This window comes from Ixodes scapularis, unplaced genomic scaffold (genome assembly GCF_016920785.2).
Source record: "Ixodes scapularis isolate PalLabHiFi unplaced genomic scaffold, ASM1692078v2 PGA_scaffold7__128_contigs__length_106722199, whole genome shotgun sequence".
Taxonomy (NCBI): domain Eukaryota; kingdom Metazoa; phylum Arthropoda; class Arachnida; order Ixodida; family Ixodidae; genus Ixodes; species Ixodes scapularis.
Window position 1 is genome coordinate 15,647,856 of NW_024609882.1, and position 13,491 is coordinate 15,661,346.

Consider the following 13,491-nt stretch of genomic DNA (forward strand, 5'->3'; position numbering starts at 1 on the left):
TATCTCTCGTTGCTGTCCTTCCCATATAGGTTTCGTGGCGAAGCGTTTTTTCGTCTCGATCGCTCTCCGCAAGCTTCAACAATGTTCGACGGGTGCAGTGCTCTGTGCAGCCGAAGCAGACCATGAAGCGTCGACAATCGCGGAGGGAGAAAGGGCTTGGAAAGTACGAGGTTAGAAACGATTGCACCTCAAGAGAAAAGGAGGAAGCCTTGCGGATTGTTCATACGCCACGTGAAGTAGTGCTTACAATATTTGGTTCTCGCAGGATGGAGCGATGCTTTTGGCAGTTGGAACGTGTACGTCGTGGTAAGATAAAAAATACCTAGTCTAAAATGGACCTACATATATCTTAATTCTCTGCATGAAGAGGGAAATTAGTAACGCTCCACAAAAAGCCGGGCTTCTTTCTTTTTTTTTTCTTCTTTTTTTTACTACGGATCTTGAGGAGAAAGCGAGTATTCGCCTCGAGATCGAACCGTGTCACCAACGTGCGGCCGAAATTGGAAACGCGCGAAAGCGGGGATACCGCCGTGCGTCGTCTGCTACGGGTGCACGCTCAGAAGCATGGATCTCGAAGACGCAAGCCCGTTTCAGGCTGAGCTTGACATTCCTTACTAAATGTTTTATGCTTTTGTTGCCGTTTCTTCTTACTAAAGGTTGTGTTGTATCGTTTCCCATGCGTAGAAATTCAGCAAAGCGATTATTATGAAGTCGGAAGCTTCCATAATCTTAGTGTGTTGGTTTGTATACAATCGCTGGTCCCACGTATTTTTGTTATCTCGCACAAACCGCGGCTTTCATAAAGCATTGGATGTTGAGTGGGGCGGTGGTTCGATTAGAAAATTAACCCAACTGATCGCTATCCTTTAATAAAATAATCAATCAATAAATCCGTATGCTGATTTTTCGCCGGTCACATTGCGTGAAAGAAGTTAAAACTACACATTTTTTTACTGGTTTTACTGTGTCATAAATGGCAAATTGCATTCCCATTCTAAACTTCACGTTGTGTGTCCTACATAAATATGAACACGGGAAGCCTTCTAAAATGAAGTATTTTTTAAGTTATTATTTAAACAGTGTAATCACCCTCGGTGAAATGACAAGCACGCTGAAGTGGTTTACCGTGCAAGCCTATGTCACAAAAGAAATAGAGACGTCAAGAATATTAAAGCAGGCATTTTTTACTTCTTGTTGACTTTCTCCAGCGCAAGACTAAAATTAACCGTAAAAAAAAAATTGCAATTGAAGCATTACTTGAATAATCTGAAAGTTAATCGATGAACTGCCCAATCCCGATATACGTTAGGTGAGGGCGGAGGCTGTTCGGAAAGTCTCGTGAAGGTCGCTAGCCCTCATCAGTAAAACAGTATCACTGCGGCCGATGCTGCCTGTGTCGTGGTGCGCGTCGTTTGTTGGGGTCGCAGAGTCTACTGTGTTTGAATACAAAATTATTTATCCAGAAATTGATAGTATTAGTCTCTTGACATCCGCGGCCCTCACCAAGAAAATTGAAGCGGGTGAACCCACACTACCGAGAAAAGCATCTAATAGCAGGAACATTTCTGCGTTGCTCGGTCACACCCGTTTCTTACAGTCACGGCAGATATATTAGAACAGTTTGTTTCGCTTGTTTCAGTTGTCCTGCCAACCGTGCAATTTGCTGATCTTAGCTAGAAGAGACACTCTCTCCTCGTCGCAACGCAGTAGATTTGTTCCGATTCCAAAAAACTTACCCACACCATGGCAGAGTAAGAGGGCAGAGGAACTCAATAGCGTAGTAATTTCCAATTCAGCGCTAACTTGTCTTCATTCCAAATATTTATATTACTGCAAAAGCTAGAAGTTCAAAAAAAGAAGCATAGAAGCTGCGATTTCACAGCCCGCAGTACCAGTATTATGTTATCTGGGTTGAAATTTATGGTTTTTTCTTTTAATTCCCGCGTTGATGAACCGATACATTCATTTTCAAAGAAACAAATATTTAACATAAATATTCCAGTTCAGCCGGAAACAGGCATCAGTCGTGGTGATCCATGCTTTCCAAAGTCGGCATAGAGCAGACGACGCTCCCACAGAAGTGATTATATAAATTTAGGCCGCACGCTGGCAACACCATTTGATCTTAACTGAAGCACCGGACAGTACCGCATCCTCTACCGCTAGAATAGTTTTCTCACTGATAGTATGTGACAAACTAAACGCAAGAATCTACGCCGTCTCGCGCGCGAACGTGGAAAGCCTATGGGGCGGCCGTTCTCCTATCCCCGCTTTGATGATGATGATGGCGCGACCGTAGCGCCACCTCCAGGTCGATCTCGAGGCCAATAGTCATCTAGACTTACCCAAATGGGAGTCCCGCTAATAAATCGCAGAAGGTGCGCCAGGAGCCCTGAAGAAAGGACCCAACGGGAAACCAGGTGGCACTCCCAGTAACGTCGCTGCGCTCGTACCTCAGAAACGGTGAAAAAGATGAGGGGTACCTTAACATTAGAATTGCTTCATTTTTTTTTTAATAAGATGTAGCGCATTTATGAGAATAAATTAATGGTTTTATGTTTTTGATATTATTATCTCGAAAATGCCCGGAGGCCAGAACATCTGAATGCAGTGGTAGAAGCGGAGGTTGTTTAAGGGGGAGGGGAGCCGCTAGCTTAGCATGTGCAATGAGTGCTCCGCCGGCGTCGCTGCTTTAGAGGCGCGCACTAAATAAGCTCAACCTCTGCGTAACGACACTTACGCCATCTTGGTGCTTGAAATTATGGTTGCCGGTTGAATGATGATGCTTTATTCGATATTGCAGGAAACGCGTTCCCGTCCTCCGAAAATGTCAATTAAAAGAGCAAAGCTATTGGCGGCGAGATGTTTTTGGTGGCGCCTTACCATGTTTCCCTCTCCTGGCGTCATTACCATATGAACCACGAGTTCGATGATGCTTGTAATGAGCATAATGGAAGCTTGAAATCATTGTGCTCAGCAACCAACACTACCAACACCGTCGAAATTGAAGTTTTCACATTACTTTTATTTCCGACGATGAGAAAGCGTTCGCTGACGTCATAGTCAGCATTCGGCCGATCTTGCCGGGCCTACCACTGCGACGCTTGCGAACGCTCACGTCGCCAATATCGCCTTAGCTTTATTACACCGTGTCTAGAGCCATAACCTCTTCTATACTAACAAAGGCTGGCGGTCCGACCACGGAGCCATGGAGTGCCCGGTCGGAGATTTGGAGCGCGAGGATCTGGTAGCACAAAGCATTTCTCGGGGAGCCTGTAGTCAGCGCACAGCTTATGCAGCGGCGAGGACCCGAAACATGGTTTTCGAACCCGACAAGAAAAGAAGCGGTAGCCCGAGGAACGCGAGAAGCACGAGCGAGCATTCCATCGCTCGGGACAAGTGTGTTTCGGCGTCTCGCCGCAGCGGGGCGCCTGTTACATGCCTCTTGTCTGCCGCTCTACCTTTTCACTTTCGGCGGCCGCGTCTCGTGGCAATCTGCCAGCCTTTGTCATTACAGAGGAGGCTGTGCTAGAGCTTACAAAGTCAAATTAAGGAAGTCAAGGTCATGGTCAGGAAGGTCCATCGAGGGACAATGGCGGTCGCCATCGCTTCGACACAAAGCGTGTAATTGGACCCGAGTCCTCGCCGAATGCTGACGTCACACTCGTGTCCAATACACGCTCAGAGTGCGTAATCAAGCCATGGTGAACTCAATACTAAGCAACAAAATGGCGATGCCTACAATATAGTCAGGAGACGCATTTGCCTACACTCTAAAGCGCGATCCAAACCAACCCTTCTTTTTGCGCCTGTAGGTCGTGCGGCTGCGGATGTGACGTATTTTCGTGACGTCGCGCCGCTTCTTCGCTCCTTCCGGGCGCGCACAAGAAAGTTGGATAATTTCAACTTCTTCTCAACGCGCACAAAAACGCGCGGTGACGTAGTAGGGCGCTCCTGTGTCCCGGCCAATCGGTGGAGGGCAAGCTAGTTCCGGCTCCGCGTTTCTCGCCGTCTGGCTGCCCTCTCCCCCCCCCCCCCCCCCCCCGCCCCCTTTTGTTCTCTTCCAACATGACAACGCGATCTCTCTCTCTTTCTTTCTCTCGCCGTCTGGCCGGCCAGTCTGTCGCAGTTGCACTTTGCTTGTGCGCTCGTGCCTGCGTGCGCGCTCGCCCGAAGTTTCGCCCGTCCAAACCAAAGCGCACGGTTCTGACTCAGAAAGCGCGCCCGGAAACAGCAAAAACGCCATGAAATGCGTCACATCCGCAGCCGCACGACCTACAGGCGCAAAAAGAAGCGTTGGTTTGGATCGCGCTTAAGCGTATACCTACCACGATGATTCTACTCCAACAGATCCTCAGCTACAAAGTGTGATACTCGCGGAAATCATCGAAATGAACCCTCGAAAACCTTGCTCAGACAGTTCTGTCGGAGTGTGCCCTTTGGTTTGTCTTTTCTTGTAGCCGTTTAACTAAGAGAGAAACCGCTGGCGCCATCTTTGGAAGAGATCATCATCGTGCTGTGTATGAGAAATAGTTGCTTATATGGCGGGCAAGTGTTCCAAAATGCGCCTTCACCGTATCGGAACGCAACGATGGACACGCCGATCAAAAGGCAACATACAGAGTTCGTAGGAAACGTGCGGCGATAACGAGGCTGCCAAGCACGCGCCGTGGAAACACAAGCACATGGGCACATTTGGGGTAAGCAAACATCGCACGAGGTATACGCAAAGATCAGGCAAACTTGCACACCACATAACATTGTCAGAAATAGATGTCTGAAAAAAATCTTCAAGTTTTCTTTTTTCAGCAAAAATAAATTACGCTTCACCAAATGCTCATTCTCCACCGAAATACAGCGCTATAGGAAGTATTCACTGGCGGCCATAGCTGTGTGCACGACTGCTGAGCGCGTGCTTATGGCGAGCTTCCACAGTTCTTTTGTAACGTGCATTCCGCACCCTCAAGATTGCCGGTCAAAGCAGCCTATTAATGTGGGCTCGCTCAGAGCATGCGTTCTAGACATCGCACAAATATGGCGCCCAGTGAATACCCCTTGTACAAAAAAAAATTGGGTTGTGTGTGTGTGTTTATACAGCCTAGAACTTGGACTGCCTCGCAGGGGCGACGAGTCTCCCAGCTGTAGATGAGAAATTTAGCCAGTGCGGTACAGCCGCTAGCCTGGGGTCTTTAACGTGCATCACGCAGTCGTGATACACGACCGCACGCCGGTACGATGCTCATCCAGATCGAAACGGGCAGGGGTGGGGCTCGAACCCAGGATCCCTGGGCTCTGCAGCGCGAGCTTTCGCTCCGTGCTCCGAGCTGGTGTGCGCTAGACCACTCGGCCACCGATCCCCCTCCCCTTGTACACTTCCTCGTATTTAGTGTGCAATGATGTCAAAGTTGCGGGCGCGACCGCGGGGCTTGATCTCGTTGATCATGTGCACGCGTTTTCGCGCAAACAAAACCATAGATGGAGCCACGCGAGTGATGCTGGCGCCGCGTAATGCTTCCGCCATGTTGAGGTTGGCCAACGTTATTGGAACAAGCTCAGTTTCACAGCTCCGCCTGCGACGTGGGCTCAGTGGCGGTCGCGAGAACTAGCAGCGCTACAGTCGAGTCTTGCTTCCGGATTGTCTAGCCCTCCAAGTTTGAATAGCAATACATGAGCTTGGACGAGTTGTTGATTCTTAGTAACACCTCACAGTGCAAGGAAACAGACGCAGACAACAATACATTTCAAACACTCAAAGAAACTTGAACACTCACAATGCGCTGGCTCTGATCTCTGTGCTGTATTAGACTTCATCTTCATAATCTTTCTTTTTTTATATTATACACATGGAAGTAAAAAAAAAGGAAGAAAAGAAAAAAGAAACGCCAATTAGCAGCTATCACCGCGAGGGTGCACCGCTTTCCTATACAAGAGAGAAAACCTAAACGACGTGAACGAAGTGACTAATACCCTTGTTACACGGGCACACTTAACCACAATTAGCGCACAATACTTGCCGACAACATTCTGCGGCGATGCAGTCAGAGCTATGGGCGAAGGTGCGCTTGAGCATCTTGAGCACCCATCAAAGCAGTGCACGCGCTCTCTTCACTTCTTTTGAAATAGCTGTCCGAGGGTGTAGTGCGACATCTGTGCTGCCACGTAACCGCAGTTAAAACTGAGTTAACCGCGTATAAGCCTCTCTCGTGCGTTCCTGCAATCTTTATGCTATTTTGCGTATTTGACTTAATAGGTTTGAGTGGTATCAAACTTTTTTTAATAACCTTTTTTCTTACGATTTATGCAGACGCGCAAAAAAAAAAAAGGTGCAGGGACTCTTCTGTCCCGAGACCCCAAGCAACACCCAGGAACATGAAAAGTGACTAAGCCTATTTTGAGAAAAGACTGCATCCCAAATTCTACCTTCTGCTACTCCAAAGTATAAAGTAGGCACGAATGAGGTAAGAATGCACCAAGCTGGGCTTTGAGCTTCGAGTGAAGCCTCAGCATCCTGCTGAGGCTTCACTCAAAGCTCAGCTTGGTTCGGCCTCCCTGTCGTCAGGTCTGGATCAGACCCTGTACCCTTCAACGGCATCTTTCGGTGCTGTTTGAGTGACTGACCTTCCGGCGCTCTCGCAGCTCCAGGACGTGTGCCTGACGATAGGCACATTACGTCATTACGAAACATGAGCCATTACACATCTAAAACAGTGAACACTGCTTAGGGGACTTCGTAGCGATTATAACACCAGACGACCCTGGCCGTTGCAATTGCTCTTCACCTGCTCTTCGTCTGGTCCTTGACCTCAGCAATTAAACTTTCAGTGTTCTCTGTTTTGAAATTGTGAAAGTTTACCACGTGCTCGTCCGTCTGGCTTATAATTTATGTTGGGTCACACTTACTGTCCCCTACATTTATTAACTTTCGAAAACTACCTACTATTTTTAGGGCGGGAGGTAATTCGAAATCCTTGTTCGTCAGGTTCCGTCGGTGTCCATTTCTTCACGCACACTGCTTGCACGACACTTTTTGCGGTCTGAGCCTTTGTCTTGCACAACACACCTTGAGGTGCGAGCGTTCGTGTTCCACCACAATAGTGAAAGGTAGTGGACCGTTTCCGCAGCCCGCTAAGCACCCGGATAACGCTCCGTAATCCGCCACAAGACGTTCAACTATGCAGATTAGGCTGGCGGCGCGCATGCGCAGCTGCGGCGTTTCTTCACGGATACTGCAGCGGAGGAGAAAAACCATCTACTACAACTCCCTAATATGTTGCTACTCACCCGCTATGAAATATACGTTCCGAAGTGTTGGAATTACATACGTTGCGGTAGCATCACAGCGCAGCAAACAGCAGTTATTTCGCTTTTTAGGGAGGTGGCGCCTCTGGCGGTGACTACGTGAAGCAGGAACAACGGCACCAGAGCATGGGGAAGCCAGAAATTGGGCAGGCATTTTTTGTATAAAGGAGGTCATCAACCAGTAAACAAATTTTGACACTCTAAAACGGGGAGCGATCAACCCTTCTCATTCGGTGCACATGGCTTGGTCTGCTTAGCTTTGTAGCTCAACCAGCATTAAAAGAAAATCATGTTTAATTGCTCGGCTTGACTGACGGTCTTAGGCTTCGGGGACTTCAAGAAGGCTTTCAAGGACGCCAAAGGGCCCGCAGGCCACTTTTGGGGAACCTCCGCCTTATATAGACAATCGCCCCAAATGGTGCCCCGTGCGTGCACGCACGTGCAGCGTGCGCGTGAACTTAGCTTTGTCAAGCTTGCAGTTCACGGGCGTGCCCGCACGAGCGGAAGCATGGCGGCTGCCAGTCGCCGTGCTTGCAATCGTCTATGCATAGCTTGCAAGTGTCGCCATTGCTGGGTACTATCGGTTATTTCCACTTACTGGTTCACTCTGCGGCGTGAAACTAACACGGTGAGCCGAACGCTCACAGCACACAAAATACCAGCATGGCCGCGAATGACGTTACGGACAAGCTGTGTTTAGGCCACAAGACGTATATACAGTCCATGGAGAATTACTACTAGGCAAGATTGTCACGCGTTGACGCCACCAAGCGTCGATGCTCGCAACTGCCGTACCATTGGTCGTGCAGAGGCCCTTGACGTCACGAGCGCGATACGCATTTCGCTTCTCGCTGGCCAATTTTGAAGCGAGCGGGAGGTCGCGTCGTTTCATTTCCCTATCCATTTGAGGTGCGAGTGCAATGACTCCAAGCTTCCGCCCTGCTTTCTCCACGCACCGTCGAAATGTATTGTCACTGGCAAAACGCGGAGAAACTCTGGTTGGAACAATTAGTGGGCAGATCTAAAGTTTGAGCTGCTTTTGTCTCCATTGCACTTGTCGAACGCGATAGAACTCGGAACTTCAGCTGCACTCGCCGATCGGCGAGTGCAGCTGAAGCAAAGACAGTTATAGCTTTCGCTCTACCCACTAATCGCTCCAATCACAGCTCGGCGTTCTCTCCTCTCCCTCAGTTTCATGGCGGATAGCCACCGAAGTAGGGTTATGGAGAACAAAAACAAAAAATTTTTTTTTCTACTTTGTTATTGAAAAAACGCTGCGCGTGTCGAATTCCTCGACCAATGAAATTGCGTGATTGGCTGATAAGGTGGCCGACGAACCAATCACAAAGCAAGGAGCGGGACCATCATAATCCGCGCACGCCTCGTTTCTTAAGGTTTAGGCGACTACACGGAGCGCGAGTTTGTCTGCTTTTTGCACAGGAGTTGCGTTGATGTCAGAACGACGAGCTGTTATTGGCTGATTAAGAAAAAATTGTTTCGCATTAAAAAGGAAAATAGTGGGTAGACCTCGCGGCCGTCCATAGCGTTGAGCTCTACTCCGCCAATCGGAGCTCGGTGTCGTTCTGACGTCACCGCCACCCCTGCGCAAGAAGCAGACGACTTGCTCTCCGTATAGGTTGTGTGCCCATATAATCGAATTCCTCTTTAACGGTAACGGTAATTAATTATCTAAGTAAACACCTGAAGGAAGAACGCATGAAACGGGGAAACACCTCTTCGAGACGTGTACTCCGCATACCCACCAGCGACGCCTAAACGAAGCCTTCGGCGTTTTAGCCCTTGAGCACTGACCCAGGTAAAACAAAAACACTCGGTGAAGCAATTTTAAATCACTTTTGTAGGCCGCTGAGAAGAGCAGCAACGTTCACACGACGCGACAAGTTATATTCAAGTTGTGCTCGGCGACTTTTTCCCGTGCTCAAATGCGGAAAACGATTATAAACTACTTTCGGTAAACAGTTGAGGAGCCTCCGCAAATCCTTCGTTTCCGTCGCAGTTTGTTTCCCCTTCATTGTTCACTTTAAACTCGTCCTGCCAACGCTCTGACGGGCCTCGTCAGGCAGAGTAAGTCTGTCTTTTGCCTTGACACTCTAGAGCGTGTCTAAATAATAATAGAAAAGCATACAAACATCTCGGTGCTGGCCTCGCTGCCTGGTGTTGGCGAGAAAGTATTACACCACCGGCTTTCCCAGACCGCGGCACAGTGCTCGGCGTTTATATGTACATCGTTTTCTTTTTGGTACTAAGGCGCGTGGCGTTAATTGTCTCCTACTGGTTTCACCGCATCTTCACTGTGCACACGACAACGCGCATAACAAATCATGACGACTCAAAACGAAAAATTGGCCGTTATTTTCTTTTTCTTCTCCCCGAGGGAACAATTGTCGTCAGACAATGGCTAAGCCAACGAGAACGCGCTATTATGGCGCTCATCGCCGGCGTAAGAAACAGCCCGGGAACTTACAGGTCGGCTCGCGCCGACCGCATCTAGCATTGTTCTTTTAATTCGTTTGCCCCCTATTGTTTTTGGTTACCGCGAACTTGGTATTGCGACGAAAAATTTTTTTTTTTAAATTTTACCTTACAAAATTCCCGTGTTTCCTTCCACGACGATGACGCGATGGAAAAAGAGGGAACACATCAACAACGCCTACGTAGCTGTCGGAAACACATCCAATTTTCGCCGTCGGCGCCTTGGGACGTGCTCCTCGGCGAAGGAAGGAGCAAGTGTGACGAGAGTGCGGGGGACTCCCCGACGCTCTTCCACCTTCCCGGCATGCTGATCGGTGACGTCACGACCCGGCGCGGCCAATGAGGAAGCGCGTTGACCCTGGCGGTCGATACGGGAAAAAGCCGGCCGGCTCCTGGAAACCGGCGTCGCCCGCCATGCTCTCCTAACGCCCGCGGCGTCCGACCTCGTTGGCACGGCATATCGCATCGTCGTCGTCGTCGCGTGTTGCCCTTGATGGCACACCCGCCGACAACAATACCCTCTCCACCGATGGGAACGCTGCAACGGGGAAAGCCCTCGCCGCTGATTGGCCCTCGGGACGTCGCGCGTCGGGACGTACGCGCGGGAAACTGAAGCGACAACGGTGGAGGTGGCAGGGCGTAAATTTTTTTTAGTGACGTCACCGAAGCGCTTTGACGCCCTTTCCCCGTGACTATTTGTAAATGTCTTCGAGTGCACCAGGACCGTGGAGATCAGTGTGTGGATCCGAACTCGAGCCGCACGGTGAACATGGAGAGCCTTCGGTACATCTCGTCGCTGGCGGACCCCCGTGTCCAAGGGTGGCCCCTCATGGACAGCCCGGTCACCTGCCTGACCATCTTGGCGGCGTACGTCTCGTTCGCCACCACCGTGGGCCCCCACTGGATGCGGGACCGCAAGCCCTACCAACTCAAACCCCTCATAATGGCCTACAATCTCTTCAACGTGCTGGCCAGTGGATTCTTCGCCTTCAACCTTCTCAGGCTCACCTATCTCGGCGGAGGCTACAACTGGGCCTGCCAGACGGTGGACTACTCGGACAGCCCTAACGCGACGACCCTCACTAAGCTCGTCTGGTGGTACCTCCTGCTCAAGATCGCCGATCTGCTGGACACTGTCTTCTTCGTTCTTACCAAAAAGCAGAGTCACGTGACAGTTCTTCACGTGGCCCACCACTCGATGGTAGTCGGGACCGTATGGATTGTCCTCAAGTTCGCCTGCGGAGGACAAAACATTCTGACGGGGGCGCTGAACAGCATCATCCACGTCATCATGTACTCTTACTACTTCCTGTCGCTCATGGGACCCTCCGTGCAGAAGTACCTCTGGTGGAAGAGGTACCTCACCCAAGTCCAGCTGATCCAGTTCGTGGTGCTCGTGGTACACGCCATCCTGCCGCTGTTCGTGCGATGCGGTTTCCCCACCTTCTTCAGCTGGCTATGCATCGCCGAATGCGCCTTCTTCTTTCTCATGTTCGCCCGCTTCTACTGCAGGAGCTACAAGCGCCTAGTCAAAAACTGCTGAGGTAGTATAACAATTGGGACCTTCTCCGCGCAAGTGTCCTCGCTTCAGACTTTGCGTGAGACCGCAGGCACGCGTCACAAAGTGGGACTTCTTTTGCTTTCTTCTCGTCGCGCTTCGTCGGGTACGTTACAGGCTGCGAGTAGGATTGCATTTGCTTCCTTTTCGACGGGAACTTTTTCTTTTTTTTTAATACCCGCCGCGTTTTAAAGAATCGCCGGTAGCGACCTTCTGCGCGTGTTCTAATACTAGATGCACGTAAAAACGCCCTGCGAAAAAGAACAAAAATTTCCGTGACTGCTGTGTAGTTCCATTGTATCGCGGTGTCTGAAGGACGCTGTTACCTCGAGACAGAAAGAAAGCAGTTCCACGCGCACGTGTCCAACATCTTTACTATCCCGTCAGATGAGTCTTTCATGGTTTCGAAGAGCTTCCCCCGTCGGTTTGGGATGTTTCTCAGGGTAGCGGGAACCGTTCAAGCTTGTGGCATGCCTTCTCGGGTCCTAGGAAAGCTTAGTACGGTCGAAGCTTGGATGATGGTGTGCTTGGTAACGCGAAGCCTGTTTGAGAATTCAGGGCCTTGGGATGGTCGGCATCTCCCCTGGAGAAGTCAGCTGATCGGTATCTGAAATGGGACCACAAAGTACCGCTTACAGCCTTGCTGTAGTCCTTTTTTAATGCATGAATGATGAAGACTGAGTGAATGATATGTAGTATGGGTAAGAATGAATGTTTTTCTACGTGAGAAGCCAATTTTTGTATGCCTGAAACGAGACCCGTTATTGGGTTCTAGACATATTACTTCTTATTTATGATTCGAGTGCTCGCGATGTCTGTATATAGAGCCTCGAAGCAAATCTTGAAGGTTGTTCATGTATTTGTGACTTCGTGAACAACTTTCCTTCTGTCCGATGTGCGTGTCTCCTTGTACATATTGTTTGTTGCATACATGCCTTTCTGTTACGATATTGTTTCTTTTTAAGAAAACCGATAATAAACATGTTTCTGTTGTTGATATGTTGACTTCTTTTTGCGTGTTCTTTAGCAACAACAAAAAAAAAACGAAAAACCAAATTAGACGTGCTTTTTTGAACAGGATAAGATTAATGCGCCTTTGAGAAATGGTACTGGCTCGCGCTGTAGACGAGTAATTCAGTGCAGTACAACTGCTAACCTGAGGTCTTTAACGTGCATTACGCAGTAAAGAATACGTGAACGCACACCGGTACGATGCCCATTTAGTTCGAAACAAATTATTCCCAACATACTGTCTAAACAAAACAAAAATCTTTTTTTGTTAGGTACGTTGTTGATCGGTCATATATTGAATGTTCGACGTGCCGCAGAAGCCCCTGAAGTTTCCCCCTCAATGATTCCCTGATAAGTGCACTTGCACGGCAAACCTACCAGAAAAGTGGGCGTGTATTCGTTTCAGGAAATCCTTTCAGTTCACTCTTGTCTTGTCTTGCCATACACAGTATGGCCCAGTGTCGTTACTCTGAAGCTAAGCTTCAGAGTAACGACACTGGGCCATACTGTCTTAAAATAGTGGTTGCCAGTTATCTGAAGCTTTATCTGAAATCACAGGAAACGCCTTTTCGCCCTCCACAAATGTTTAAACCCTTCGCGACAGAGCGAATCACCGAATCTAATGCTGAGAAAGTCGCACTTTTGAATCACGACGATCGGCAGTTGCGTCTGCTCTGCATACGAGCCAAAATGGCGGCGCCCACAACAATGTCGGGAAACGGAGTGTCGATACTCTAAGTGCAGCTCATTGAGTGGCTCTAGAATGAACTATACTTATTTGATGGTGTCAAACAAATCCTCCTTAACTTTGTTTTGTGCAAGGTTATCGAGGGTATGAACAATTTCAATGTGTCCAAATCCACAACCCAGCGTGCGAACTCCAGAGCCCACCAAGCGCATCTTTGTCGCTTCGCAAAGCGAGCAAATCGAGCACCGCGTACGCTGTAAACGGAACCGGCCAGAAGAGCTTTTATTTTGCAATGGTCCATTCGCGGCGAGAAGTCTGGGTATCGCCGCCCGGTGGAATGTTTTCACGAGCCAAGGTGAGGATACTTCAACTTCCTCTGCTGGTGCAAGCACGTGCACTGCCACGCTTCTATGGACAAGGAAAACTAAAACATAACCGCGTG

At 49.2% G+C, this 13,491-nt stretch overlaps 1 protein-coding gene across 1 annotated transcript; it reads left to right on the forward strand.

Moving 5' to 3' along the window:
* The first annotated feature begins 10,543 nt into the window (after positions 1-10,543).
* On the forward strand, positions 10,544-12,347 carry LOC8036033 (elongation of very long chain fatty acids protein 4). The gene has a single exon (XM_002401380.5). It carries the CDS (start codon positions 10,562-10,564, stop codon positions 11,333-11,335), a length of 774 nt encoding a protein of 257 aa, XP_002401424.2. The 5' UTR covers positions 10,544-10,561; the 3' UTR covers positions 11,336-12,347.
* Positions 12,348-13,491: the final 1,144 nt, after the last annotated feature.

Coding starts and splice junctions, on each gene's coding strand:
- LOC8036033 (XM_002401380.5), top strand. CDS start 10,562: ATGGAGAGCCTTCGGTACATCTCGTCGCTGGCGGACCCCCGTGTCCAA.